This window comes from Salvelinus sp. IW2-2015, unplaced genomic scaffold (assembly GCF_002910315.2).
Source record: "Salvelinus sp. IW2-2015 unplaced genomic scaffold, ASM291031v2 Un_scaffold16323, whole genome shotgun sequence".
Taxonomy (NCBI): Eukaryota; Metazoa; Chordata; class Actinopteri; order Salmoniformes; family Salmonidae; genus Salvelinus; species Salvelinus sp. IW2-2015.
Window position 1 is genome coordinate 292608 of NW_019957534.1, and position 25728 is coordinate 318335.

Consider the following 25728-nt stretch of genomic DNA (forward strand, 5'->3'; position numbering starts at 1 on the left):
CCGCTAGAGTGATATCAACAGACCACCAACTTACTACCCTGAGACAAGGCTGAGTAAAGCCAACGAAAATCTCCACTACACGAGGGGGTGCAAAACGGACAGGAAGATCACGTCAGTGATTCAACCCACTCAAGCAACGCACCATTCCTAGGGACGGCATGGAAGAGCACTAGTAAGCCAGTGACTCAGCCCCCATAATAGGGTCAGAGGCAGAGAATCCCAGCGGAGAGAGGGGAGCCGGCCAGGCAGAGACAGCAAGGGCGGTTCATCATTCCAGTGCCTTGCCGTTCACCTTTGCACCCATGGGCCAGACTACACTCAATTATAGGACCTACTGAAGAGATGAGTCTTCAGTAAAGACTTAAAGGTCTCATGGATAGGCAGACCATTCCATAAAAATTGAGCTTATAGGAGAAATCCCTGCCTCCAGCTGTTTGCTTAGAAATTCTAGGGACAGTAAGGAGGCCTGCGTCTTGTGACCGTAGCGTACGTGTAGTTATGTACAGCAGGACCAAATTGGAGAAATAGGTAGGAGCAAGTCCATGTAATACTTGTAGGTTAGCAGTAAGCATCTGTTYGTCACAGATACTTAAAAAAAAAGGTAGGGATGTGGATCAGAAAACCAGTCAGTATCTGGTGTGACCAACATTTGCCTCCTGCAGTATGACACATCATCTTCACATAGAGTAGATCAGGCTGTTGACTGTGGCCTGTGGAATGTTGTCCCACTCCTCTTCAATTGCTGTGCGAAGTTGCTGGATATTGGCGGGAACAGGAACACGCTGTCGTACACGTTGATCCAGAGCATCCCAAACATGCTCAATGAGTGACATGTCTGGTGAGTATGCAGGCCATGGAAGAACTGTGTACAGATCCTTGCGGCATGGGGCCGTGCATTATCATACTGAAACATGAGGTGATGGTGGTGGATGAATGGCACGAGAATGGGCCTCGTCACAGTTTCTGTGCATTCAAATTGCCATTGATAAAATGCAATTGTGTTCGTTGTCCTTGGCTTATGCCTGCCCATACCATAACACCCCGCCAACATGGGGCACTCTGTTCACACGCTGTTCACACGTTGACATTAGCAAACCGCTCGCCTTCACAACACCATACACGCTTGTCTGCCATCTGCCCAGTACAGTTGAAAGCGGGATTCATCCTTGAAGAGCACACTTCTCCAGTGTGCCAGTGGCCATCGAAGGTGAGCATTTGCCRACTGAAGTCAGTAACGATGCCAAACTGCAATACCCCATAAATTGTTTCATGGCTGGTCTCAGACGATTCCGCAGGTGAAGAAGCCCGATGTGGAGGTCCTGGGCTGGTGTGGTTACACGTGGTCGGTTAGATGTACTGCCAGATTCTCTAAAACGATGTTGGAGGCGGCTTATGGTAGAGAAATTAACATTCAATGCTCTGGCAACTCAGGTAGACATTCCTACAGTCAGCATGCCAATAGCACGRTCCCTCAAAACTTGAGACATCTGTGGCATTGTGTTGTGTGACAAAACTGCACATTTTAGAGTWGCCTTTTATTGTCCCCAGCACAAGTTGCACATGTGTAATAATCAGGTTCTTGATATGCAACACCTGTCAGGTGGATGGATTATCTTGGAAAAGGATAAATGCTCACTAACAGGGATGTAAACAAATTTGTGCACAATATTTGAGTGAATTAAGCTTTTTGTGCCTATAGAACATTTCTGGGATATTTTATTTCAGCTCATGCTGCATTTATATTTTTGTTCAGTATATATGTATATACATATATATTCAGTTTTTTTACATTGCTCATTCTGCTATTTCTTCATTAAAACAATGTGTGCGATTTTGTTGCTAGGTAGGCTATTCCTACCTGTTAGAGCTAGAAACACAAGCATGTTTGTTGCACCTGCGATATCATCTGCAAATCTGTGTACACAGCCAATAAACTTTGATTTGATTTAAAAGGGTGCATTACATAATTTAGTTTGACTGCAGAATTTATTATGCCGTTGTGATGCAATGATGCTGTCGGACTGATCGAGGTATGAGCAGCAGCTACGTAGGCAGCAAAGTGGACAGTAGCTACATAAAAAAAATAGAATAATAATACTTTTTTTTTTATTGCATGCGCAGAAATATTTTTCCGACTAGCACTTGAACGCTGCATATTACAGCGTTCAAAACAACTGGGAACTCGGAAGTTCCGACCTCAGTACGTTCAAAAAAACAGGGAACTCGGGAAAAAAACAAGTTCCGACTAGGAAAAATGTGTTTTAACGGTCATCCAACTCGGAATTCCAACTCCGGAACCTGGGCCTCTTTCGCGAGCTCCGACTATCCGATTTGAAGATCACTGACGTCATTATTTGACCTCGTATTTTTCCGAGTTCCCAGTTGTTTTGAACGTGGCATTAGTCACCGCAAATGGGTTTCCAGAAAATCGCAGCCATGCCGAAATAAATACTCACATGAGAAGGAGGCGTGAACGCATGGTCCAGACCAGAAGACGCTACAGACAAAGCTTCGTCAGGTAAGAACAGGTATTWTTWTWTTTTTTTAACAATGGCATGATTAAAGTGTCATACCCGTTGATAATTTTGGGAGACAGCTGTAATTTAAGCACCTCTTTGTTGCTTTATTATTCACAAACTCCCATGGGATAATGCTGCTTGTACACTAGCCTGAGATCAAATGTGCCTTTGCGTGGTTTCAATTAAATAGCCTGTCGGCTATACTCATGGGCAGAGAAGCACACTGAGTTGTGTTTCCATGGAAATTAACTTCCTAAATATGATAGGCTATAGTTTAGGTTCCGACATTGACTGGAAATACATATTAACAACATGTTTTTGTATCTGCCTACAAATTGTCCCCTTTACTATCAAAGTTATGAAATACTATTTCGAGACTCTGTTTTGTGGACTATTGCTTGTATTCAAATCACCTCTGTCGCAATATTCACAAACGCGAATAGCCTAATACTTGCTGATGTATGTTCTGTAGCCTACCTTCTATTTTGTTGGGAATGCGAGATCAAGTGTGGTTTCAATTAAATAGCATAGAATATATGGCGGAGAAGCATGGCGCAGTTGTCTTTAACTTCCTATATGATAGGCTATGTAAAGGAATATTGATAACACATGTATTTTACTCTGCTTACAAATTGGCCTGCTCCTAAAATTATATTATCCCCTAACTGCGCTTTTAAACTACGTCAACCCTATTTGCTGATATAGCTCAATAATACTGCTTAATATAACGTGTCACGTGAGAATCTCTGGTATTTTAACCTATTTCTTAGGCCATTTTTGTGTATTTGGATCTTGACTAGGGTGGCAAAATAGCTGGGAACGGCAAACCTCTTGCTCAAGACTCATGGTTCGATTACATTACACAAGTCATTGGAAGAAGGTGTCTTCTGTACGGGGGGTTTGCTAAGAGCCCTGATGCTAAAATCTGAACCGTGCTTACAGTAGGGGTTTGGAACACAAGGACCTCCTTACCTTTCATATTAGTGAGAAATAAGTCATTTTCAAAAAAACAAAAGATACACAGCATGTTAATGTTCATCTGGACAAGAGGAATACCTATGTAAGAATGCTGTTTATTGACTATAGCTCAGTATTCAACACCATAGTACCCTCCAAGCTCATCATTAAGCTTGAGGTCCTGGGTCTGAACCTAGCCCTGTGCAACTGGGTCCTGGACTTCCTGATGGACCGCCCCCAGGTGGTGAAGGTAGGAAACATCACTTCCACTCTGCTGATCCTCAACACTTGGACACCACAAGGGTGCATGCTCAGCCCCCTCCTGTACTCTCTGTTCACCCATGACTGCGTGGCCAAGCACGCCTTCAACTCAATCATCAAGTTTGCAGACGACACAACAGTAGTAGGCTTGATTACCAACAGAGACGAGACAGCCTACAGGGAGGAGTTGAGGGGCTCTGAGTGTGGTGCTTGGAAAACAACCTCTCACTCAACGTCATCAAAGGAGATGATCGTGGACTTAAGGAAACAGCAGAGGGTGCACCCCCCTCATCTTCATTGACGGACATCGTGGTCCGCGACGGGGCTGGTTTTCATTCTAACTAGTTTTGGCAAGTCGTTTAGGACATCTACTTTGTGCATGACACAAGTAATTTTTCCAACAATTTTTTTACAGACAGGTTGTTTCACTTATAATTCACTATCATTCCAGTGGGTCAGAAGTTTACATACGTTAAGTTGACTGTSCCTTTAAACAGTTTGGAAAATTCCAGAAAATGTCATGGCTTTAGAAGCTTCTGATAGGCTAATTGACGTCATTTGAGTGAATTGGAGGTGTACCTGTGGATGTATTTCTAGGCCTACCGTCAAACTCAGTGCCTCTTTGCTTGACATAATGGGAAAATCAAAAGAAATCAGCCAAGACCTCAGGGAAAAAAAGTGTAGACCTCCACAAGTCTGGTTCATCCTTGGGAGCAATATCCAAACGCATGAAGGTACCACGTTCATCTGTACAAACAATAGTACGCAAGTATAAACATCATGGGACCACTCAGCCGTCATACCGCTCAGGAAGGAGACGTGTTCTGTCTCCTAGAGATGAATGTACTTTGGTGCGAAAATTGTAAATCAATCCCAGAACAACAGCAAAGGACCTTGTGAAGATGTTGGAGGAAACGGGTACAAAAGTATCTATATCCACAGTAAAACGAGTCCTATATCGACATAACCTGAAAGGCCGCTCAGCAAGGAAGAAGCCACTGCTCCAAAACCGCCATTAAAAAAAGCCAGACGATGGTTTGCAACTGCACATGGGAACAAAGATCGTACTTTTTGGAGGAATGTCCTCTGGTCTGATGAAACAAAAATGGAACTGTTTAGCCATAATGACCATTGTTATGTTTGGAGGAAAAAGAGGGAGGCTTGCAAGCCAAAGAACACCATCCCAACTGTGAAGCACGGTGGTGGCAGCGTCATGTTGTGGGGGTGCTTTGCTGCAGGAGGGACTGGTGCACTTCACAAAATAGATGGCGTCATGAGGAAGCAAAATTATGTGGATAAATTGAAGCAACACCTCAAGACATCAGTCAGGAAGTTAACCTCACTAGGGTAAGGGGCACTATTTTCACCTCCGGATGAAAAGCGGCCCAAAGTAAACTTCCTGTTTCTCAGGCCCAGAAGCTAGGATATGCATATAATTGGTAGATTTGGATAGAAAACACTCTAAAGTTTCTAAAACTGTTACAATAATATCTGTGAGTATAACAGAACTGATATGGCAGGAGAAGTGGGATTTTTTTATGTTTGTAGTTTTCCATTGACGGCCTATACAGATTCCAATGACTTAGGACTCAAATTGCACTTCCTATGGCTTCCACCAGATGTCAACAGTCTTTAGAAATTGTTTCAGGCTTGTATTCTGAAAAATGAGGGAGTAAGACCAATCTGAATGAGTGGACCCTGCYGTGTCCCAGAGCTGTTTACTGCGCGTGACCGAGAGCGCGCCTTTCTTGTTTTCCTTTTATATTGGCGAAGCTATTGTCCGGTTGAAATATTATTGATTTATGACTTAAAACAACCCGAGGATTGGTTATAAACATCGTTTGACATGTTTCTACGAACTTTACTGATACTTTTCGGATTTTACGTCTGCCTGTTGTGACTGCCTTTGAGCCTGTGGATTACTGAACAAAACGCACCAACAAAACTGAGGTTTTTTGATATAAAGAGGGACTTTATCGAACAAAACATTTATTGAGGAAATGGGAGTCTTGAGTGCAACCATATGAAGATCATCAAAGGTAAGTGATTAATTTGATCGTTATTTCTGAATTCTGAACACTCTACTTGGCTGGTAACTGTTTGTAATGATTTGTCTGCTGGGCGCTGTTCTCAGATAATCGTATGGTATGCTTTCGCTGTAAGGCCTTTTTGAAATCTGACACAGCGGTTGGATTAACAAGAAATTAATCTTTAAGTCGATGTATAACACTTGTATGTTTTATGAATTTTTATAATGAGTATAGATAAGTTAAAGCTTGGTCGAAAATGGGTATACCAAATGGACATTGACCCCAAGCATACTTACAAAGGTGTGGCAAAAGGAATGGCCATCACAAAGCCCTGACCTCAATCCCATAGAAAATTTGTGGGCAGAACTGAAAAAGCATGTGCGAGCTAGGAGGCCTACAAACCTGACTCGGTTACACCAGCTCTGTCAGGAGGAATGGGCCAAAATTCACCCAACCTATTGTGGGAAGCTACCTGAAACGTTTGACCCAAGTTAAACAATTCAACTGCAATGTTACCAAATACTAATTGAGTGTATGTAAACTTCTGACCCACTGGGAATGTGATGAAAGAAATAAAAACTGAAATAAAGCACTCTACTATTATTCTGACATTTCACATCCTTAGGATTACCACTTTATTTTAACTGACCTAAGACAGGGAATTTTTACTAGCATTAAATGTCAGGAATTGTGAAACTGAGTTTAAATGTATTAGGCTAAGGTGTATGTAAACTTCTGACTTCAATTAAGTCAATACATTGCATTCAATGCTAAAAGATAAGTGTCAAGGTATTGTCTGAGTCTTTCAACAATTTACCCATTGCAGCTTTATCACCACCTTTTATTTTGCTGTGTGTCCGTCCTGAGATGGAAAATGTCAGGGTCTTATTTTAGGAGAGCTGATAGTCGTGGGCTTGCGGAATGCTGCATTGTGCGTGAGGGGTCGGGGCACACTGCTATAGAGGGGTGAGGCAAGTGGAGAAGTATGTGTTTGCCTGTTGGTTGGGAGCCAGGCGGCTACACATGACACTGGAGTAGTTCATACAGTAGACATGCATGCGTGCACACCTCCCGTCCCATTCAGAGAGTTACAGGCACTTGGCTACAGATYCAATGCTTTGAAATATGATGACTACTTTTGATGAATCTTTATTTTTTGAACGGATTCTGCAGTGTTGCTGGCACAAAGGCTTGCTGAATGTGTTTTTAAGTGGCAAAATATAATTTGTCTAGATTTTTGCCAGATCTAGTCATAGGTTGTAGATATTAAAGGGTTCTTACTGCCAGTTATCTGACAACTGTTCTGCACTGGCTCTTAATCTGACCTCAGCTGTTATAGATGCATATCTGATCCTATAACAACCCTTTCTGATGTAAATGCACGATAAAGTCCATTCTGAAAAGCATCTATCAGTATTTTRTATCTTCAGTGAGGAAGTACCCACTCATTCAGATGTGACATGCACATTTGAGTGCCGGTCATGAGTGCACTATGATCACTCTGACAAAGTCTCTGACAGAGATCTGTTCACCAAACCACTCAAATATTGTGGGGAGTAGAAGGATACCACTGTGCTGTATTTTGTTTTTCCACACTCACAAGTTGAAATTGACCCAGGAAGTATTGGCTGGGCCAGAGGGAGATGGGAAATGCTTCAAAAGGCATGGCTAAGTCGCTCCAATTCTAACAAGAGGACCCCCCCCGACCCCTCACACTAATAGAAAATCCACAAACCAGCAGAGCGCTCCCCAGCAGCACAACTCTGTGGCCCGTACACTCCGCCCCCTGCATCTCATGTTTCCTGGTCTTCCACGTTACCTGTTGGGGCAGGCAAAAATGTCAATTTACTAGGCAGTCCCTTCACCTGTTGGCTAAGCTTTACCTAGGCCCTCCAACATATAGTTCCAGAGTCAGCSCCAACCCTGGGCCTGTACAACATTCAACAAGGACAGAAAACAACCCTTACAGCCTGGAACAACAAAAAAACAGATGCTTCACTCTCCTCCCAACAGGACAGATACCCCCTCCACACTGATGGATCAAGGTGACACATCCGTTCGTAGCGATAGCCCTGTGAATAATCCCCACTGTAAATAGATCAGCAATACACTTCGCTATGGGAGGCGTATACACAGAGCACCAACATCCTCTCAGAGAAGAGSCAGGTCCCATCTGTCCCATTGCCCTCAGCCCATCCAGATGGTCTTTCTGAGCCACCTTCAGTCATTGCGTACAGATTTACACCCAGCCAATTCTTGCAGGTCACCCTACTTAGTGAACCCCACTCACAAGCCTGGCCCACAAGCAACAGAGGCCAGCACACTGTTCTGGGTGAGTTAGTTGTGAAGGAGTGGCTCCTCCATTATCCATGCTTCTGCCTGTGAAACATCTCTGAACAGTTTTTTTTTTCCTTCATTTTTTTCCCCACACCTCCGAGCACAGCGCAGTAGAATAGAGTAATGGCTGACATATCGACCTGCTCAACATCCAACAAGCGCAAGTGCCTGTCGTACCCTAGGTCTCCTGCTTTCCTCAGAACAGCCCAAACAGTCTCTCCAGCACACCCCCTGCTGGTACAGAACTCTCTGTGCAGCTTGTATACAGAAAGCTTTCACTCTGGACTCCGGGACCGCCAGCCCTTGGCCCCCCCTCATGCAAAGGGAGGTCTAACACTGCTGCCCGTGTCCAGTTTTGACCAAAAGAAATCTGCCAGAAACCTCTGCAGTGGCTTGACGAGACTGTGGGTGTCCAAGACCATCAGCCTGTGCCAGAGCTTTGAAGCGGTTAAGTTGTTAGCGARCAGGACCCTTCCCCTGAAAGACAGTGACAACAAGTATTGAGTCTTCAGATCTCAGACAAAGTTCCTCAAGTTTTATCCCCCTCGGCAGGTAATATGAAATATTCAAAAGATTAACAATAGATGGCGAAGTCAWGGATAGGCCGGTGGTTCCATCAGTGGCAAAGTTTTACCTAAATCAATGCGTATGACAAATCCAGGACCAGCTGGCTAATCTTTTTAATATTTCAGGTTATTAACTTTGCCTGGTGGTGGTAGCGGATGAATGGGACAACAACGGGCCTCAGGATCTCGTCACGGCATCTCTATGCATTTAAATTACCATCGATTTAAAATGCAATTGTGTTCGTTGTCTGTAGCTTATGCCTGCCCATACCATAACCCCACCGCCACCATGGGGCACTCTGTTCACAACGTTAACATCAGCAAAACGCTCGCCCACATGAAGCCATACACACTGTCTGCCTTCTGCCCAGTACAGTTGAAACCAGGATTCATCTGTGAAGTGAACACTTCTCCAGCGTGCCAGTGGCCATCGAAGGTGAGCATTTGCCAACAAGTCGGTTACAAAGCCAAACTGCAGTTAGTTCAATTCCCTGTTGAGGACAACAAGCATGCAGATGAGCTTCCCTGAGGTTGTTTCTGCAGTTGTACAAACCCAGTTTCATCAGCTGTCCGGGTGGTTGGTCTCAGKCGATCCCGCAGGTGAAGAAGCCAGATGTGGAGGTCCTGGGCTGGTGTGGTAACACATGGTCTGCAGTAGAACACTGCCAAATTCTCTAAAATGATGTTGGAGGCGACTTATGGTAGAGAAATTAACATTCAATTCTCTGGTGGCAACTCTGGTGGACATTTCTGTAGTCGGCATGCAAATGGCACTCTCCCTCAACTTCAGACATCTATGTCATTGTGTTGTGTGACCAAACTGCAAATGTTAGTGTCCTTTTATTGTCCCCAGCACAAGGTGCACCTGTGTAATGATCATGCTGTTTTAATTAGTTTCTTGATATGCAACACCTGTCAGGTGGATGGATTGTATTGGCAAAGAGGAATGCTCACTAACAGGGATGTAAACAAATGTGTGCACACAATTTGAGCGAAATAAGCTTTTTTGTGCGTATGAAACATTTTGGATCTTTTATTTCTGCTCATGAAACATGGGAACAACACATTGCATGTTGCATTTTAATATTTTTGTTCAGTGTATTTTGTAATGGACACAGTGCCACCTTTTTGATAAAGCTGCCGGTAGGCTGCGGTACAGCCCATGCTCATGGTTCTCACAAAGGAAGTGAAATGATAAGCTACGATGACTTTGCTCGTGAGCATGCACGCAGCAAATGACATGCAACTGTAAGTCCTTGAATATTCTCTTGTGGGTGCCTTTTCATTATCTGGATTGACACTTGTGGTTTGTAGCTAACCTCAGATGGACTAAATGGGTGATATATAGACACAGATGTAMTGATTAAATGGCTGATTTTATTCTAACTTAAGATCTGAATTTTCACAAATGTCCCATTGACATCAGTGAATAATTGAAGTGGAAGTCTGACTTGTGCATCACATGCTCATCTCACCTCGGTATAAAGTGAGGGGCCCTTTTTTTTGTTTTGAGGAAGCTGCTGCTAGTGTGTATGTGGTGGGGGGAGGGGGGTCTTTTCTGCAGGGTGAGAGCACTGGACAGGTTGTCTCCTTGTGTTGATTTACTGTTGACTCCTTGGTGCAGACAAACTGTCCCCTCTCTCAGAAAGCATCACCTTATCCACATATATGCGCAAAAGCAAACTCCTATATCATGCTGTGTGAGAGGAGAAGAGAGCAGAGAAGCACTCGGAAAGCACTAACTCAGCAGACCTTCTCAAGGACATTAAACTCTAGACAAATATGGAGCCATGCACTTAGCCAATATCTGCGGCCTTTTTATTAGTGTCATATAAAAATAGGAACATATACAGCACGTAACTATTTACCAGAGGTTGTCGTAGTTGCTACACAAAATTGTTACCCCAAATGAATGCATGGGAACAGACTGCTACAGTAAGACATTGAACCTTTCAGAAAACCTTACATGATCTTACCTAAATGACACAGTGCCAAAGAATATTTCTGATATCCAGCCTAACAAATTAATGWTTGTGTAATTGGGTGATACTCATGAAACTTTAAATGTTTTAATGTCTGTAGCAAATTGAGTTACAAAACCATAATGCATCTGCAAAAATCAACTATCATTCTGAGGACTAAGATGTCTAGTTTTTGGGAAAGTAATTTTAAATACTTACYTTTTTGCCTGAAATTTTGTACATCCCAAATTCTCCTTACTGAAATTCGTCCGGATTAAATTCAGGTCATTTTACGCAATTGTATTTTTTTCCCCCAACTAATTTATTTGATTAAAAGTTTGTCCATAGGTCATAAAAGTGGTATACTAGTTGAAGTTTACATTAAACTATAATATTTATTACGTACAAAGTCTGTGTACGTGTCTCATTACCAAAACACTTTCAAGTTCCTGTAAAAACTCCAATGTGTTTCTAAATGGTTTTATTCAGCCATGATGCATCATCTAGAGGAGTAATCCTTAGATGAGCACAAGTTAGAATAATTTATTTGCATACCCTGATGTGATCCTCTTCTCTATTATTGCTGACTTAAGTACACATCACATCAAACTAACAGTGAAACTCTTACTTACGGGCCCTTCCCAACAATGCAGAGATAATAGAAAAGTAAAACATGTAATAATAGATATTCAATTATTAACAGTAACTTGGCTATATACAAGGGGTACCGGGTCGATGTGAAGGAGTAAGAGGTAATTGAGGTACAGTGCCTTTAGAAAGTAATCACACCCCTTATTCTACATTATTAGACTGAATTCAGCATTTTATATATTTTTAAAAAGTCTCACCCCCGTCTGCAGACACATAATGACAGTGAAAACATGTTTTWWTTTWTTTTTTATTGAAAATGAAATACAGATCTCTACTCACCCTTGAGCATTCAGTTTTGGTTGATCATCCTTGATGTCACTACAACTGGATTGGAATCCACCTATGGCCAATTCTATTGTTTCTGACATGATTTAGAAAGACACCTGTCTATTTAAGGTCCCACAGTTGACAGTGCATGTCAGCAGAAACTATACCATGAATTCCAAGGAACTGTCTGTATATCTCAAAGATGGAATTGTGATGAGGCATATATCTGGGAAAGAGTATAAAACCATTTTTAGAGTGTTGAAAGTTTCCGAGAACACAGTGGTTGTCCATCATTGGGAAATTAAAATGTGGAACAACAGACTCTGCCTAGAGCTGTCCGTCTGACCAAACTGAGTAACCGGGCAAGAAGGACCTAGGTCAGGGAGGTGACCAAGAACCCAATGACCACTCTGACATGACTACAGAGTTTCTTGGCTGAGATGGGAGAACCTGCAAGAAGGACAAGTCTCTACAGCGCTTCACCAATCTGGGCTTTACGGTAGAGTGGCCAGAAAGAAGCCACATGACCGCACGCCTGGAGTATGTAAAAAGGCATGTGAAAGACCGATCATAAGGCAGAAGATTCTGTGGTCTGATGAGCCAAAATTGTAACTATTTGGCTTGAATGCAAAGTGCTATGGCTGGCTAAAACAAGGGACAACTAATCACCTGTCTAACATCATCCCTACTGTGAAGCATGGTGGTGGCAGCATCTGGCTATGGGGGTGCTTTTCAGAGGCAGGGACTGGGAGTCTGGTAAGGATAGATGGCACAATAAATGGAGACAAATATGAGAACCTGCTTTAGAGTGCAAACGATCTTAGACTGTGGCAAAGATTTATGTTCCAACAGGACAATGACCTCAAGCAGCATACAGCTTAAGCAATGCTAGAATGGCTTCAGAACAAGAATGTGAAAGTCCTTAAGTTGCCAAAGCCCAAATTTGAATCCCATTGAAAATCCGTGAAAAGATTTGAAGATTGCGTCTCACTGCCGCTCATCTAATTTAAGAATTTGAGAAAATCTGCAAGGAAGAATGGAATAAAATCCAGATGTACGAAGTTGATACAGACGACTCAAAGCTGTAATCACCTGCAAAGGTGTGAATACTTATGGTAAATTAGATTTCTGTATTTCATGCGGTTGGATGCAAAGCAGATGCCATACCAAGTGGTGATGCAGCCAGTCAATATGCTCTRAATGGTGCAGCTGTAGAACTTTTTGAAGATCTGAGGGGTCCTAGCCAAATCTTATCAGCCTCCTGATGGGAAAGGGGCGTTGTCGTGCCTTATTCACGACTGTGTTGGTGTTAGAACATGATAGATCCTTAGTGGTGTAGACACCGAGGAACTTGAAGCTTTCAACCTGCTCCACTATAGCCCCGTCAATGTGATTCGAGCCCCACAGTGGAGGTGTCATAATACCCATAAAACCTAGAGGTCAAACTGGAAAATGTTTCCAATAGTTTTTTCCACCATGCATTTTTCACCATGCACATTTGTGGCCTGCTGGAGGACATTTTGAGGGGCTCTGGCAGTGCTCCTCCTTGCACAAAGGCGGAGGTAGCGGTCCTGCTGCTGGGTTGTTGCCCTCCTACAGCCTCCTCCACGTCTCCTGATGTACTGGCCTGTCTCCTGGTAGCGCCTCCATGCTCTGGACACTACGCTGACAGACACAGCAAACKTTCTTGCCACAGCTCGCATTGATGTGCCATCCTGGATGAGCTGCACTACCTGAGCCACTTGTGTGGGTTGTAGACTCCGTCTCATGCTACCACTAGAGTGAGAGCACCGCCAGCATTCAAAAGTGACCAAAACATCAGCCAGGAAGCATAGGAACTGAGAAGTGGTCTGTGGTCACCACCTGCAGAARCACTCCTTTATTGGGGGTGTCTTGCTAATTSCCTATAATTTCCACCTMTTGTCTATTCCATTTGCACAACAGCATGTGYAATTTATTGTCAATCAGTGTTGCTTCCTAAGTGGACAGTTTGATTTCACAGAAGTGTGATTGACCTGGAGTTACATTGTGTTGTTTAAGTGTTCCCTTTATTTTTGAGCAGTGTATTTATCAAAACGTCACGCCAGGGTAAGCCTACAAGAAGCGCAGCCCATATTTTAAGTGTTTCTAAAATCACCTTTGGTGGGGACAAAAAATGCTGGGAAAATGATTGGAACCATTTCCGTGTTTTGACCGCTTCGGTTTTAGGGTATTATGACTCATACTCTGGTACTGCAAACTTAATGATGGTGTTGAAGTCGTGCGTGGCCACGCAGTCGTGGGTGAATCTGAGTACAGGAGGGGACTAAGCACGCACCCCTGAGTTGAGGTTCAGCGTAGTGGATGTGTTGCCTAAACTCAACACCTGGGGGGCGTCCCATCAGGAAGTTCAGGATCCAGTTGCAGAGGGAGGTGTTCAGTCCCAGGGTTCTTAGCTTGGAGGYAACTATGGTGTTGAATGGTGAGCTGTAGTCAATGAACAGCATTCTCATGTACTGTATGTGTTCCTTTTGTCCAGATGGGAAAGGGCAGTGTGGAGTGCAATAGAGATTGTGTCATCTGTGGATCTGTTGGGGCGGGTATACAAATTGGAGTGGGTCCAGGGTGTCTGGGATGGTGTTGACGTGAGCCATGACCAGCCTTTCAAAGCATTTCATGGCTACAGATGAGTGCTACGGGGCGATGGTCATTTAGACATATTATCTTGGCATTGTTCTTGGTCACTGGGACTTTGGTGGTCTACTTGAAACGTAGACGTTACAGACTGGGTCAGGGATTTGCCATATGGAGGGTGAGTGAGAGCTGTGTGTGTGGAGTAAAGGTGGTGGTGATTTAATTATTTTTTTCTTCTAGTTGCACAGGAGAAATTAGGTAAAACAGATTTCAGTTTAAATTAAAATCACTGGTGAAATAGGAGCGCTGCCTCTTGGTGAGCATTTTCTTWATGCTTATGGCCCTGTGCAGTCTTAGTGCCACTTACTGCCAGCATCGGTTTGTGGTGGTAAATGGACAGCTACGAAAAATATTTTCAGTCATAGGAAACGATGGCGGATACATGATGTACTAAAAAAGTTAAGATCGGCGCCAAAAAACACACATGGCAGAATTGGTCAGGAACCTGTAAAACGGCCTCTATATTCCACCACCATTCTTTTAAAATCATTCCTCGTTTCTTTTTCTCTCTCAGTTCTGACCCAAGTTGACAGAACAGAGGGTTGAGGGAAACTCCTAGCAGAGAGGATCATGGGAGGAGCCGCGGTAGATGATGAGCCTAGTGATGTCAAGGCACCAGACGGAGGGTGGGGCTGGGCAGTGCTGGCCGGAGGGTTCGTCATCACTGGGTTCTCCTACGCCTTCCCCAAGGCCGTCAGTGTGTTCTTCAAGGAGTTGATCAGGGAGTTCGGAGTGGGATACAGCGACTGTGCATGGATTTCTTCTATACTGTTGGCCATGCTCTACGGCACAGGTACGAATATATATATATATATATATATATATATATATATATATATATATATATATATATATATATATATATATATATATATATATATATATATATCTATATCACTCACACACAGGTATTTGTAAGTATATCCAACAGAAGTGTTTTCCTGATGAGCAAGTACAAGGAAAAAGTGCAGGAGATTAGAGAAAGTGTCAGATCTGGGCGTTACTACCTACGGAGTCTACACAACTTAGGCAGGACCTTTTTATTAATAATTGTATCTTTATTTTACCAGGTAAGTCTCATTGAGATGAAAAATACATTTTACAAGGGAGACCCGGGCCAAAATAGCAGCACACAAAGTTTAAGACATATTTACAACATAAAGCACACAATTATCACATTAAGCAGGAGCGATTATGTAGGAGGTTAGGTGCATCTAGGGGCCAAACCATTGATGGCCCCCCACTAACTGACCTAGCACACACCCCCGCAGCCCCCAGATAGCATATGTGACTCCACACCTGGATTTGGTCTTATGTAGCAACAGTTGAAATAGAGCTACAAAATGTTATATCATACACTGCATTTGAGGAACTATGGGGAAGTAATTGTTTGTCAAAATTAGAAACGTGAATACATAAGCCATTTGATAAAAAAAAAAATATATATGTACAGGAAATGAGCTTTTAGATTTGCTTTTTTATCTTTTTTATCAGCATCAATCAGGAATGAGTAAGGTCAGCTATACCGTAAGGACCCCTTCATGTCCTCATTACATGTAGTGCAACAATGYTCTGTAAAGTTCTCTACTACATTTTAAAATATTTAAACAAACAATATTGGAATCACCATGGTCTCAACCATAAACTGTCAACTTCCTGATAGATTAAGTTCAAATATGTTACATTTTAATTACGTTTAAGAGCAACTGAGGGAAAAACAAAATTGCTATTGTGTACACCACTTGAATGAAGTGTCATTTGTGTCTAACGTCAACTCCGTCAGAGTGCTGAAAGATCTGAGAATAGTTTTTTGGGGGATTTTCAAATGATTGTATTGAACTGTCTTATGTACCCTAGCCAGTCAGGATTCAAGACGGGTCACTCAACCAAGACTGCTCTCCTCTGTCACGGAGGCTCTCTGCACTGCCAAAGCTGACTCTCTGTTCCACGTACTCTCACTACTGGTGGTCTAAAACTGAGCCTTGGGGGTCATCTCCACTTCTCTCCATACACCAAATCACTCGGCTCTGTCATAGCTTCACATGGTCTCTCCTATCGTTGCTATGCGGATGACACCATTTTCTCCTTCCCCTCTTCTGACACCGTTGGCAACACACATCTCTGCGTGCCTGGCAGGTGTTGGGCCGACATATCAGCTTGGATGTCGGCCCACCACCTCAAGCTCATCCTCGACAAAACGGAGCTGCTCTTCCTCCCAGGGAAGGCCTGCCTGCTCCATGACCTCCATCACAATTGACAACTACCGGTGTCCCCCTCCCAGAGTGCAAAGAACCTTGTGACCTTGGACAACATGCCTGTCGTTCTCTGCTAAAATCAAAGCAATGACTCTCTCCTGCAGGTTCATGCTCTACAACATCTGTAGACTTAGACTCTATCTGACACAGGAAGCAGTGCAGGTCCTAATCCAGGCACTTGTCATCTCCTGTCTGGACTACTGTAACACGCTGTTGGCTGGGCTCCCCGCTTGTGCCATCATACCCCTGCAACTTATCCAGAATGCAGCAAGCTGCTTGGTGTTCAACCATCCCAAGTTCTCCCATGTCCTCCTACGGAGCAGCAAGAGGTACCGCCCCTCCCTACTTTCAGTCTATGCTCAAACACTACACCCCAACCTGAATACTCCGCTCTGACACCACTGGTCTCTTGACAATCCCACCCTTATGGAAGGGCAGCTCCCACTCAGCCCAGTGAAATCTCTTCTCTGTCCTGGCACCCCAGTGGTGAAACTGCCCATCTTTCAAAAACATCTGAAACCCAATGTGTGTTCTGTACACTATTTACTCAGCGCTGGGTTGTTTTTTTAGTGTAGAATTGAACAATCAAGACCTTTTTTAAACTTGTTGGACAATAATTGTAAAAATGAAATGCCTTTTTTATGGTGTCTGAGTTGAGAGAAACCCAGTTAGTCTTTCAGGCATCCATCCCTGAGCTATAAAACGGCACATTTGTCTCTCTGCACCATGGCGCAAAAAAATGATCTGAAAGCCTGGTGGGGGACCTTGCTTGGACCTTGTGCGAGGCCCTGCGAACTGCGCTACGCCACTTCCCCTACTTCATTGTCCACCATAGACTTTATCTTTAAACTCATTCAAAGAGACGTGCTCCTGTAATTTCATGTCCTGTTGTAGCTCGTTCCAAGTGGAAGGGTCAGAGAACTGGAATATATTTTTTTTAGCCTGCTTGTTCTGGCCTTATGCACAGTTCTGACTGTGTGTGTTTAACAGAAATAGTAAACAAACAAACAATTGGACCAACTGGGGACATTTTTAGTCCCTACGAGGTCAAATGCTATTTATAGGGGGTTTAGGGTGAAGGTTAGAATTAGTGATAGGGTTATAATTACGTTAAGGGTTAGGGTTGGGCGCTAGGGTTAGGAGCTAGGGTTAAGGTTGGGGTTAGGGAAAATAGAATTTTGAATGGGACTGAATTGTGTGTCCCCACAAGGTTAGCAGTACAATAATCTGTGTGTGTGTAGGTCCACTGTGCAGTGTGCTGGTGAACAAGTTTGGGTGTCGGCCAGTGATGATGGTGGGAGGGRTCTTTGCCTCCTTGGGAATGATCCTGGCCTCCTTGGCCACCAGTATCATACACATCTACATCTGTACTGGAGTTATAACAGGTTAGTAAATAAATACACACATCTACCTTTACTGGTGGGCACACACACATACACACTTTGAAAAGTTTGCCCCCTGTCTACCAGGTCTGGGCCTGGCGCTGAACTTCCAGCCGTCTCTGATCATGCTGAATCGTTACTTTAGTGAGAAGAGGCCTCTAGCTAATGGACTATCTGCTGCTGGGAGCCCTGTGGCCCTCTGCTGCCTCTCTCCTCTGGGACAGGTACTACACCTCTTCAGTCTCCCTATCTGCAGTTGTAGATCAGTATTATGATGTAGGGAGAAGCATATGAACACAATGAGCGATGTGTGCTACTCTGAAGGATTAACAACACAAAGGGGATGTTGTATGCTGTGTTGGCGGCATATCAGAGTTACGGCTCATCATTAATGTTTTTCTTCATATTTCTCCCCAAAGGTGCTGCAGTACCACTATGGCTGGAGAGGCGGCTTCCTTATCCTGGGGGGCCTGCTGCTCAACTGCTGTGCCTGTGGGGCCCTGATGAGGCCCCTGGTGGGCCCCAAGAAGCCCCAGGACCAGGAGTTGCAGGCTGTGGGCGACGCAGAAAGAAAGCTCAAACCTAAGAAAAAGCTCCTGGATTTTAGTGTATTTAAAGACAGAGGTTTCCTCATCTATGCCATAGCTGCGTCCATCATGGTACTGGGTCTTTTTGTGCCGCCCGTGTTTGTGGTGAGCTATGCCAAGGAGATGGGGAATGAAGACACCAAGTCTGCCCTCCTCCTCACCATCCTGGGGTTCATTGATATCTTCGCCCGCCCCACATGTGGGCTGATRGCGGGGATAAAGTGGGTCCGTCCTAGATGTGTGTATCTCTTCAGCTTCGCCATACTCTTTAATGGCATTACCGATGTGATCAGCTCACAGGTAAGTCTGGAACTTGTTTTTATTGAAATTATTTGTATGGATGGATGTAAACAATACATAAACAATATTTAATCTGTGTGTTGTATCGTTATTACATTCCTGTATTGACACATACTTTTGGTCATGTAGTGTATGTGGAAACCTGCTTGTCGAACATATTATTCCAAAATCATGGGCATTAATATGTATTTGGTCCCCCCTTTGCTGCAATAAGAGCCTCCACTCTTCTGGGAAGGTTTTCCACTAGATTTTGGCAACATTGTTGCCATGAGCATTAGTGAGGTCGTGCACTGATGTTGGGTGATTAGGCCTGGCTCGCTGTCGGTGTTCCAATTCATCCCAAAGGTGTTCAATGGGTTGAAGGTCAGGGCTCTGTGCAGGTCAGTCAAATTCTTCCACACCAATCTRGACAACCATTTCTGTATGGATCTCGCTTTGTGCATGGGGGCATTGTCATGCTGAAACAGGAAAGGGKCTTCCCAAACTGTTGCCACAAAGTTGCAAGCACAGAATCATCTAGAATGTCATTGTATGCTATAGCTTTAAGATGTCCCTTCACTGGAACTAAGGAGCCTAGCCCAAACCATGAAAAACAGCTCCAGACCATTATTCCTGCTCCACCAAGCTTTGCAGTTGGCACTGCATTGGGGCAGATAGCATTGTCCTGGCATCCGCCAAACCCAGATTTGTCTGTCGGGCTGTCAGATGGTGAAGTGTGATTCATCACTCAAACATGTTTCCACTGCTCCAGAGTCCAGTGGTGGTGAGCTTTACACAACTCCAGCTGACACTTGACATTGCACATGGTGATCTTAGGTTTATGTGCAGCTGCTTGGCCATGGAAACCCATTTCATGAAGCTCCCAACGAACAGTTCTTGTGCTGATGTTGCTTCCAGAGGCAGTTTGGAACTCGGTAGTGAGTGTTGCATCTGAGGACAGATGATTTTTACACGCTTCAGCACTCTGTGATCCCGTTCTGTGAGCTTGTGTGGCCTACCACTTCGCGGTTAAGACTTTGTTGCTCTTAGACGTTTCCACTTCACAATAACAGCACTTACAGTTGACCAGGAAAGCTCTAGCAGGGCAGAAATTTGACAAACTGACTTGTTGGAAAGGTGGCATCATATGACGGTGCCATGTTGAAAATCACTGCTCCTCAGTAAGGCAATTCTATTGCCAATGTTTGTCTATGGAGATTGCATGGCTGTGTGCTCGATTTTATACACTTGCTAGCAACAAGTGTGGCTGACATGGCCGAATCCACTAATTTGTAGGGGTGTCCACGTACTTTTGTGTATATATAGTGTATTATTGTGGACACTGCCGCCTTCGAGACCCGGATCTATTGTATCCATCGAATTTTAATGATTAATCAGTCATGGTCATTATATTTCTCTGGTCATATCATGTTGTGAATTATATAACCAAGGGTGTTGCTTCTCTTTTGGCAGGCGACAGACTACCCTGGTCTGGTGGTGTTCTGTATCTTCTTCGGGCTCTCTTACGGGATGGTGGGGGCGCTGCAGTTCGAGGTTCTCATGGCCATCGTGGGCACCAAGAAGTTCTCCAGCGCTTTAGGGCTGGTGTTGCTCATGGAGGCTATCGCTGTGCTGGTGGGACCGCCTGGAGCAGGTCAGTACACACAGGGAGAAGGATTGGGTTAGTATTAGGATTAGGGTTATGGCTAGTGTTGGGGTTCAGGCTGTGGACATGAAGCTAGGGTTAGGGTTGAGCCATAATGTGGACGTGAAGCTAGGGTTAGGGTTGAGCCATAATGTGGATGTGAAGCTAGGGTTGAGCCATACATGTGGGATGTGAAGGCTAGGGTTGAGCCATAATGTGGATGTGAGAAGCTAGGGTTAGGGTTGAGCCATAATGTGGATGTGAAGCTAGGGTTGAGCCATAATGTGGGATGTGAATTAGGGTTGACCATAATGTGGATGTGAATTATGGGTTGAGCCATAATGTGGATGTGAAGCTAGGGTTGCGCCATAATGTGATGTGACGCTAGGGTTAGGGTTGAGCCATAATGTGGATGTGAAGCTAGGGTTGAGCCATAATGTGGATGTGACGCTAGGGTTAGGGTTGAGCCATAATGTGGATGTGGACGTTAGGGTTGCGCCATAATGTGGATGTGACGTTAGGGTTGAGCCATAATGTGGATGTGAAGCTAGGGTTAGGCTTGAGCCATAAATGTGGATGTGACGCTAGGGTTAGGGTTGAGCCATAATGTGGATGTGAAGCTAGGGTTAGGCTTGAGCCATAATGTGGATGTGAAGTTAGGGTTGAGCCATAATGTGGATGTGACGCTAGGTTGAGCCATAATGTGGATGTGAAGCTAGGGTTAGGGTTGAGCCATAATGTGGATGTGAAGCTAGGGTTGCGCCATAATGTGGATGTGACGCTAGGGTTAGGGTTGAGCCATAATGTGGATGTGAAGCTAGGGTTGAGCCATAATGTGGATGTGACGCTAGGGTTAGGGTTGAGCCATAATGTGGATGTGACGCTGAGGTTAGGTTGGCCTCCTAGGTTAATGTGGATGTGAGCTGCTTAGGTTGAGCCATAATGTGGATGTGAAGCTAGGGTTAGGTTGAGCCATAATGTGGATGTGACGCTAGGGTTAGGGTGAGCCATAATGTGGATGTGAGCTAGGTTAGGGTTGAGCCATAATGTGGATGTGAAGTAGGGTTGAGCCATAATGTGGATGTGACGCTAGGGTTGAGCCATAATGTGGATGTGAGCTATGGGTAGGTTGAGCCATAATGTGGAGTTGAAGCTAGGGTTGAGCCATAATGTGGATGTGAAGCTAGGGTTGAGCCATAATGTGGATGTGAAGCTAGGGTTGAGGCCATAATGTGGATTGACTAGTGGTGGGTAGCCATAATGTTGATGGTGAAGCTAGGGTTAGGGTTGAGCCATAATGTGGATGTGAAGCTAGGGTTGAGCCATAATGTGGATGTGAAGCTAGGGTTGAGCCATAATGTGGATGTGACGCTAGGTTAGGGTTGAGCCATAATTGTGATGTGACGCTAGGGTTAGGGTTGAGCCATAATGTGGACGTGAAGCTAGGGTTGAGCCATAATGTGGAGTGAAGTTAGGTTGAGCCATAATGTGATGTGAAGCTAGGGTAGGGTTGAGCCATAATGGGATGTGACGCTAGGGTTAGGGTTGAGCCATAATTGGATGTTGACGCTAGGGTTAGGTTGAGCCATAATGTGGATGTGACGTTAGGTTGAGCCATAATGTGGACGTGAAGCTAGGGTTGAGCCATAATGTGGATGTGAAGTTAGGGTTGAGCCATAATGTGGATGTGACGCTAGGGTTAGGGTTGAGCCGGGGTGTGGATGTGACGCTAGGGTTGAGCTGGGGTGTGGATATGGAGTTAGGGTTAAGGTTACGCTTACTACAAGATCTACACACACGCAAGATTTGGAGTGTCACAATGTTGTTTTTTCTAACAAAAGGCCTTGTAATACATTCTGGCATTGACACTTTTTTTACTACCTGAAAATTGAGACCTGCTGTATCATTCCTTCTGCAGTCATGGGGGCAGTGTTGTCACTTGCTTCCTTGATCTGATCTATAGGCTATTCATCAAAATTGCCTATTTTGCATTGATAACAAAATATTCTCAGCGACTGTTCAAACAGTAAACCAAACAGCAAGGATCCCCCCAAAAAGCTGTTTTGTTTAGAAGTAATAAATAGTGATTACACACAATTGTGAAATTGTAGAAGTTGTAGAACCTGCTGGAACCAACTAGCTAGCCATGTGCTTTTGTCTGCCTGACCAAAACATGACTTTCTATTTTTAGCTGATTATTATATCAAACTGGGATAATGTTTTAGGTTTGACTAGCAAGCATAAGAATATTTGCCAGGGCYTAATTGTAAATGATAAATCTGATTAATTTCTCATGAAGATGTGGGAAGCTAAAAAGGCTAGCTAGCTTGCCCTATTTTTTTGCCTCAAATTCATGTGGACTTGGAGTTATGGATACTCTTTTGAAAAAAGATTAGTCAGAGTGCAGTATAACTGCAGTATGCTACAAAACTATTTTTTTTACTGCAGTAATTTAGCAGTGTAACTGCAGTTAGTGCAGTTATTCTGCAATTACTGCATCCAAAATACCACAGTCGACTGCAGTTTCAAAACTGCATTKTTTTGTAATGTTAGGGTTGAGCCGGGGTGTGGACATGACATTAGGGTTTAGAACGAAGTCTTCAAACAATCAAAGCCAGTATAGACATTTTAGCTGGTAATAAGCTGCGTATGCCTTGAATGTATAATGGGTAATAAACTCTTCTCATACCTCTCCTCTCCCATAGGGCGTCTGCTGGACACCACCCATAACTACATGTACGTGTTCCTGCTTGCTGGCTGTGAGGTCATTCTGGCCTCCATTGTCATCTGCGTAGGCAACTTCCTGTGCATCAAGAAGAAGCCAGATGAGCCTGAGGCCCATCTAGAGAATGGAGCCCCCACAGAGATGGAGAATCTCAACAGCCTGCTGGAGGCGGAGGGAGGAGAGCATGAGAGGGCTCAGCTGGCAGGGGTGAGGGGTGGCACCGCAGAGGCAAAATAGGGAGCGGAACAGAATGGAGGGGTGGGAAAACCAGAGACCGCTCTGTGATGGAGAGAGAAGGGATATTTGTTAAMTGATTTTTAGAGAGACTGACAAGCTTTATTWAACACTACCAATAGGGACGGACATAAGAGTACACATGCTGGCAGAGGGAGGAACGAAGAGAAGGATGGATGTGCTGTACATGTGTTGTATGCTTTAATATACACAGCAAGTTGGCCAGTGTTACCTAGTGSTTGATTTTTCAGTGTAACATTTGTTTGTGTTGATTCTGGAGTAAAATGAACTCTAAGGGTTAAATTGACACTAAGTGGTGTAATAGAACCCTCGTGTCTGTTAATAACCCAGCAATTTTTTTGAGGGTTTTGTATGTATATGCTGCCTACCTACCGACCGGAGGCCTTACTTCGCGCAATAACCACGATGCAACACACTCGTGGGCATTAACGTTCCCTTTTCACTCCTCTTATCTAGCTTTAACCCAGCCTTGGTTGAAKMAGACGTTGTTCGGTACATTGATTTAATGTTGTAGTACTCAAATATAAATTCCATACATTTTTCTAAACTAATCCAATATGTTACTTGGATGTATTACTGAAATGGTTGTCCAGTTTAKATGCTTTAGGTACTCTCATATTTTAGTCATTCTGAATAAAAGTTGGGTGAATAAAAATTCCTAATGTTGGATGTTCCCACTCTGGCTGAAMTCCTAATGGAATTACACATTACTTTGCAAGCCAGCATAAATGTGACTTTCAGGCCTGATGTGGCCTGTGAACCATGAGTTTCTGGCCACTGTATTGGGGTAAAATTAGTCCCTTGACATAAGGCCTTATGAAGTATGTATTGGTATAAAGAATTACATTTGAATGATAACATTCACTTGAGATCTCATTTGGTGAAGGCCACAGGACTGAAAATGAATGAATGAAACAACCATGTTTGTCACTCAAATACAGGGTGGTGACTCTACAATTCACTCGAAAGGCAAGGCATCCTGCGAAGTATGCAAATAAGGCTTTACACTGTGTTAATTTACCATTTGAAAGTGTGGACATGTATAGACACTGGAACAGTGTTAAATTTAAAACTGGAGAATTTGCTGTGTACAGACCAGCAGGCATACCAGGAGGAACACTATTAAATGTTATCTAGAATCGCACTGCCGCAAACACACACTGCTGTGCCCAGAGTGTACACACACACACATACGAAACCTTGAACTAACCAATTCTTGTCACCGCCTAATCTTGAAGTGACTTCTCTTCAAAGACAAGAAACATCTCTGTAGGCGCAGCAGTCTAAGGCACTGCATCTCAGTGCTAGAGGCGTCACTACAGAGCCTGGTTCGATTCCAGGATTTATCACAACCGGCTGTGATTGGGCCGGGGTACGCCGTCATTGCAAATAAGAATTTGTTCTTAACGGGCTTGCCTTGTTAAAAAATAGTTAAGACATCTAGTTGGTTTTCCGAACCCAGAATAGGCTTAGCATTGGACTGAGAAGCATGCTCAAATTCTTCATTGAAATATATATTTTTTAAATAGCTTCTTTAGCAAAGAAAAAATTCTCAAGCAAGAATTGTGCTAGGCCTGTCAGAGGGGAAAACTAGCTCTTATAGAGGTTTGGAACTCTTATTGGTCTATTAACTAATTTACTGCCTAGTGATGTCACCAGGCAGACCCAAACTCCATCCCACTAAAACAGGCTGCAATTTCAGGTTGTTCTTTCAAACCACTCTTACATTAAAAAGGGCGTTATCATAATTTTCACAGTATTACTCTAATCTCTTAATGCGGAGATGGATATATAAAAACACAGGTATCARGTTTTTGACTGCACTGGGCCTTTAACTTGTATGGGTATAATATTACCGAGTACATTTTACTTGTTACAGTAAGGTCTAAGTGCTTGGTGAAATGTTATGAGAACATCTCTCGATGTTGAGATAAATATCACTTGTTTCTTTCAATGAACAACACATCTTCAGCCAGTAACCTAACATGCATCTTAGTTTCTAATACAAATATATTTTACTCCATGAACTGCTGAGTTAAACGTATCTATACAAGTTTCTTAAGCCTCATTTTACATGTATTTCTCTGTCTTCCACTGTAAGGACTTTGTTACAGCTGAGGTGTTTGTCTGGTAAACCACGTTGAAATGGACAGTTCTCATACTGAGGATATCAACGWGTCACGTGGCTGCTAGAATGCTGTTTGTTTCAAATACCAAGTGTTTATGCTGAGAAGTGGAGTAAGAATGTTGTCAGTCTACAGATGGGAGTCTACAAAGATACTGTTTTGTATTGTTGGTGTATCTAAARGTAACCAAACAAAACACTACACAACTGTCAGGATCTTTTTAAATCTGAAAAGGGGATCCCTTAACATGTG

At 43.6% G+C, this 25728-nt stretch overlaps 1 protein-coding gene across 3 annotated transcripts; it reads left to right on the plus strand.

Annotated features, from left to right (window-relative positions):
- The first annotated feature begins 2405 nt into the window (after positions 1 to 2405).
- Positions 2406 to 24017, plus strand: LOC112080427 (monocarboxylate transporter 4-like). 3 transcript variants are annotated; one of them, XM_024146194.2, is made up of 7 exons: positions 2406 to 2528; positions 14737 to 15015; positions 17719 to 17862; positions 17947 to 18083; positions 18279 to 18746; positions 20199 to 20379; positions 23076 to 24017. In XM_024146194.2, the coding sequence occupies exons 2-7, from the start codon at positions 14793 to 14795 to the stop codon at positions 23330 to 23332; spliced, it is 1410 nt and encodes a 469-aa protein (XP_024001962.1). In that variant the 5' UTR covers positions 2406 to 2528; positions 14737 to 14792; the 3' UTR covers positions 23333 to 24017. The 3 variants fall into 3 exon arrangements, with proteins under 3 accessions (XP_024001962.1, XP_024001961.1, XP_070298671.1); XM_024146193.2 differs by having other exon boundaries at positions 2409 to 2518; XM_070442570.1 differs by lacking the exon at positions 2406 to 2528 and adding an exon at positions 14266 to 14340.
- The last annotated feature ends 1711 nt before the right edge of the window (positions 24018 to 25728 follow it).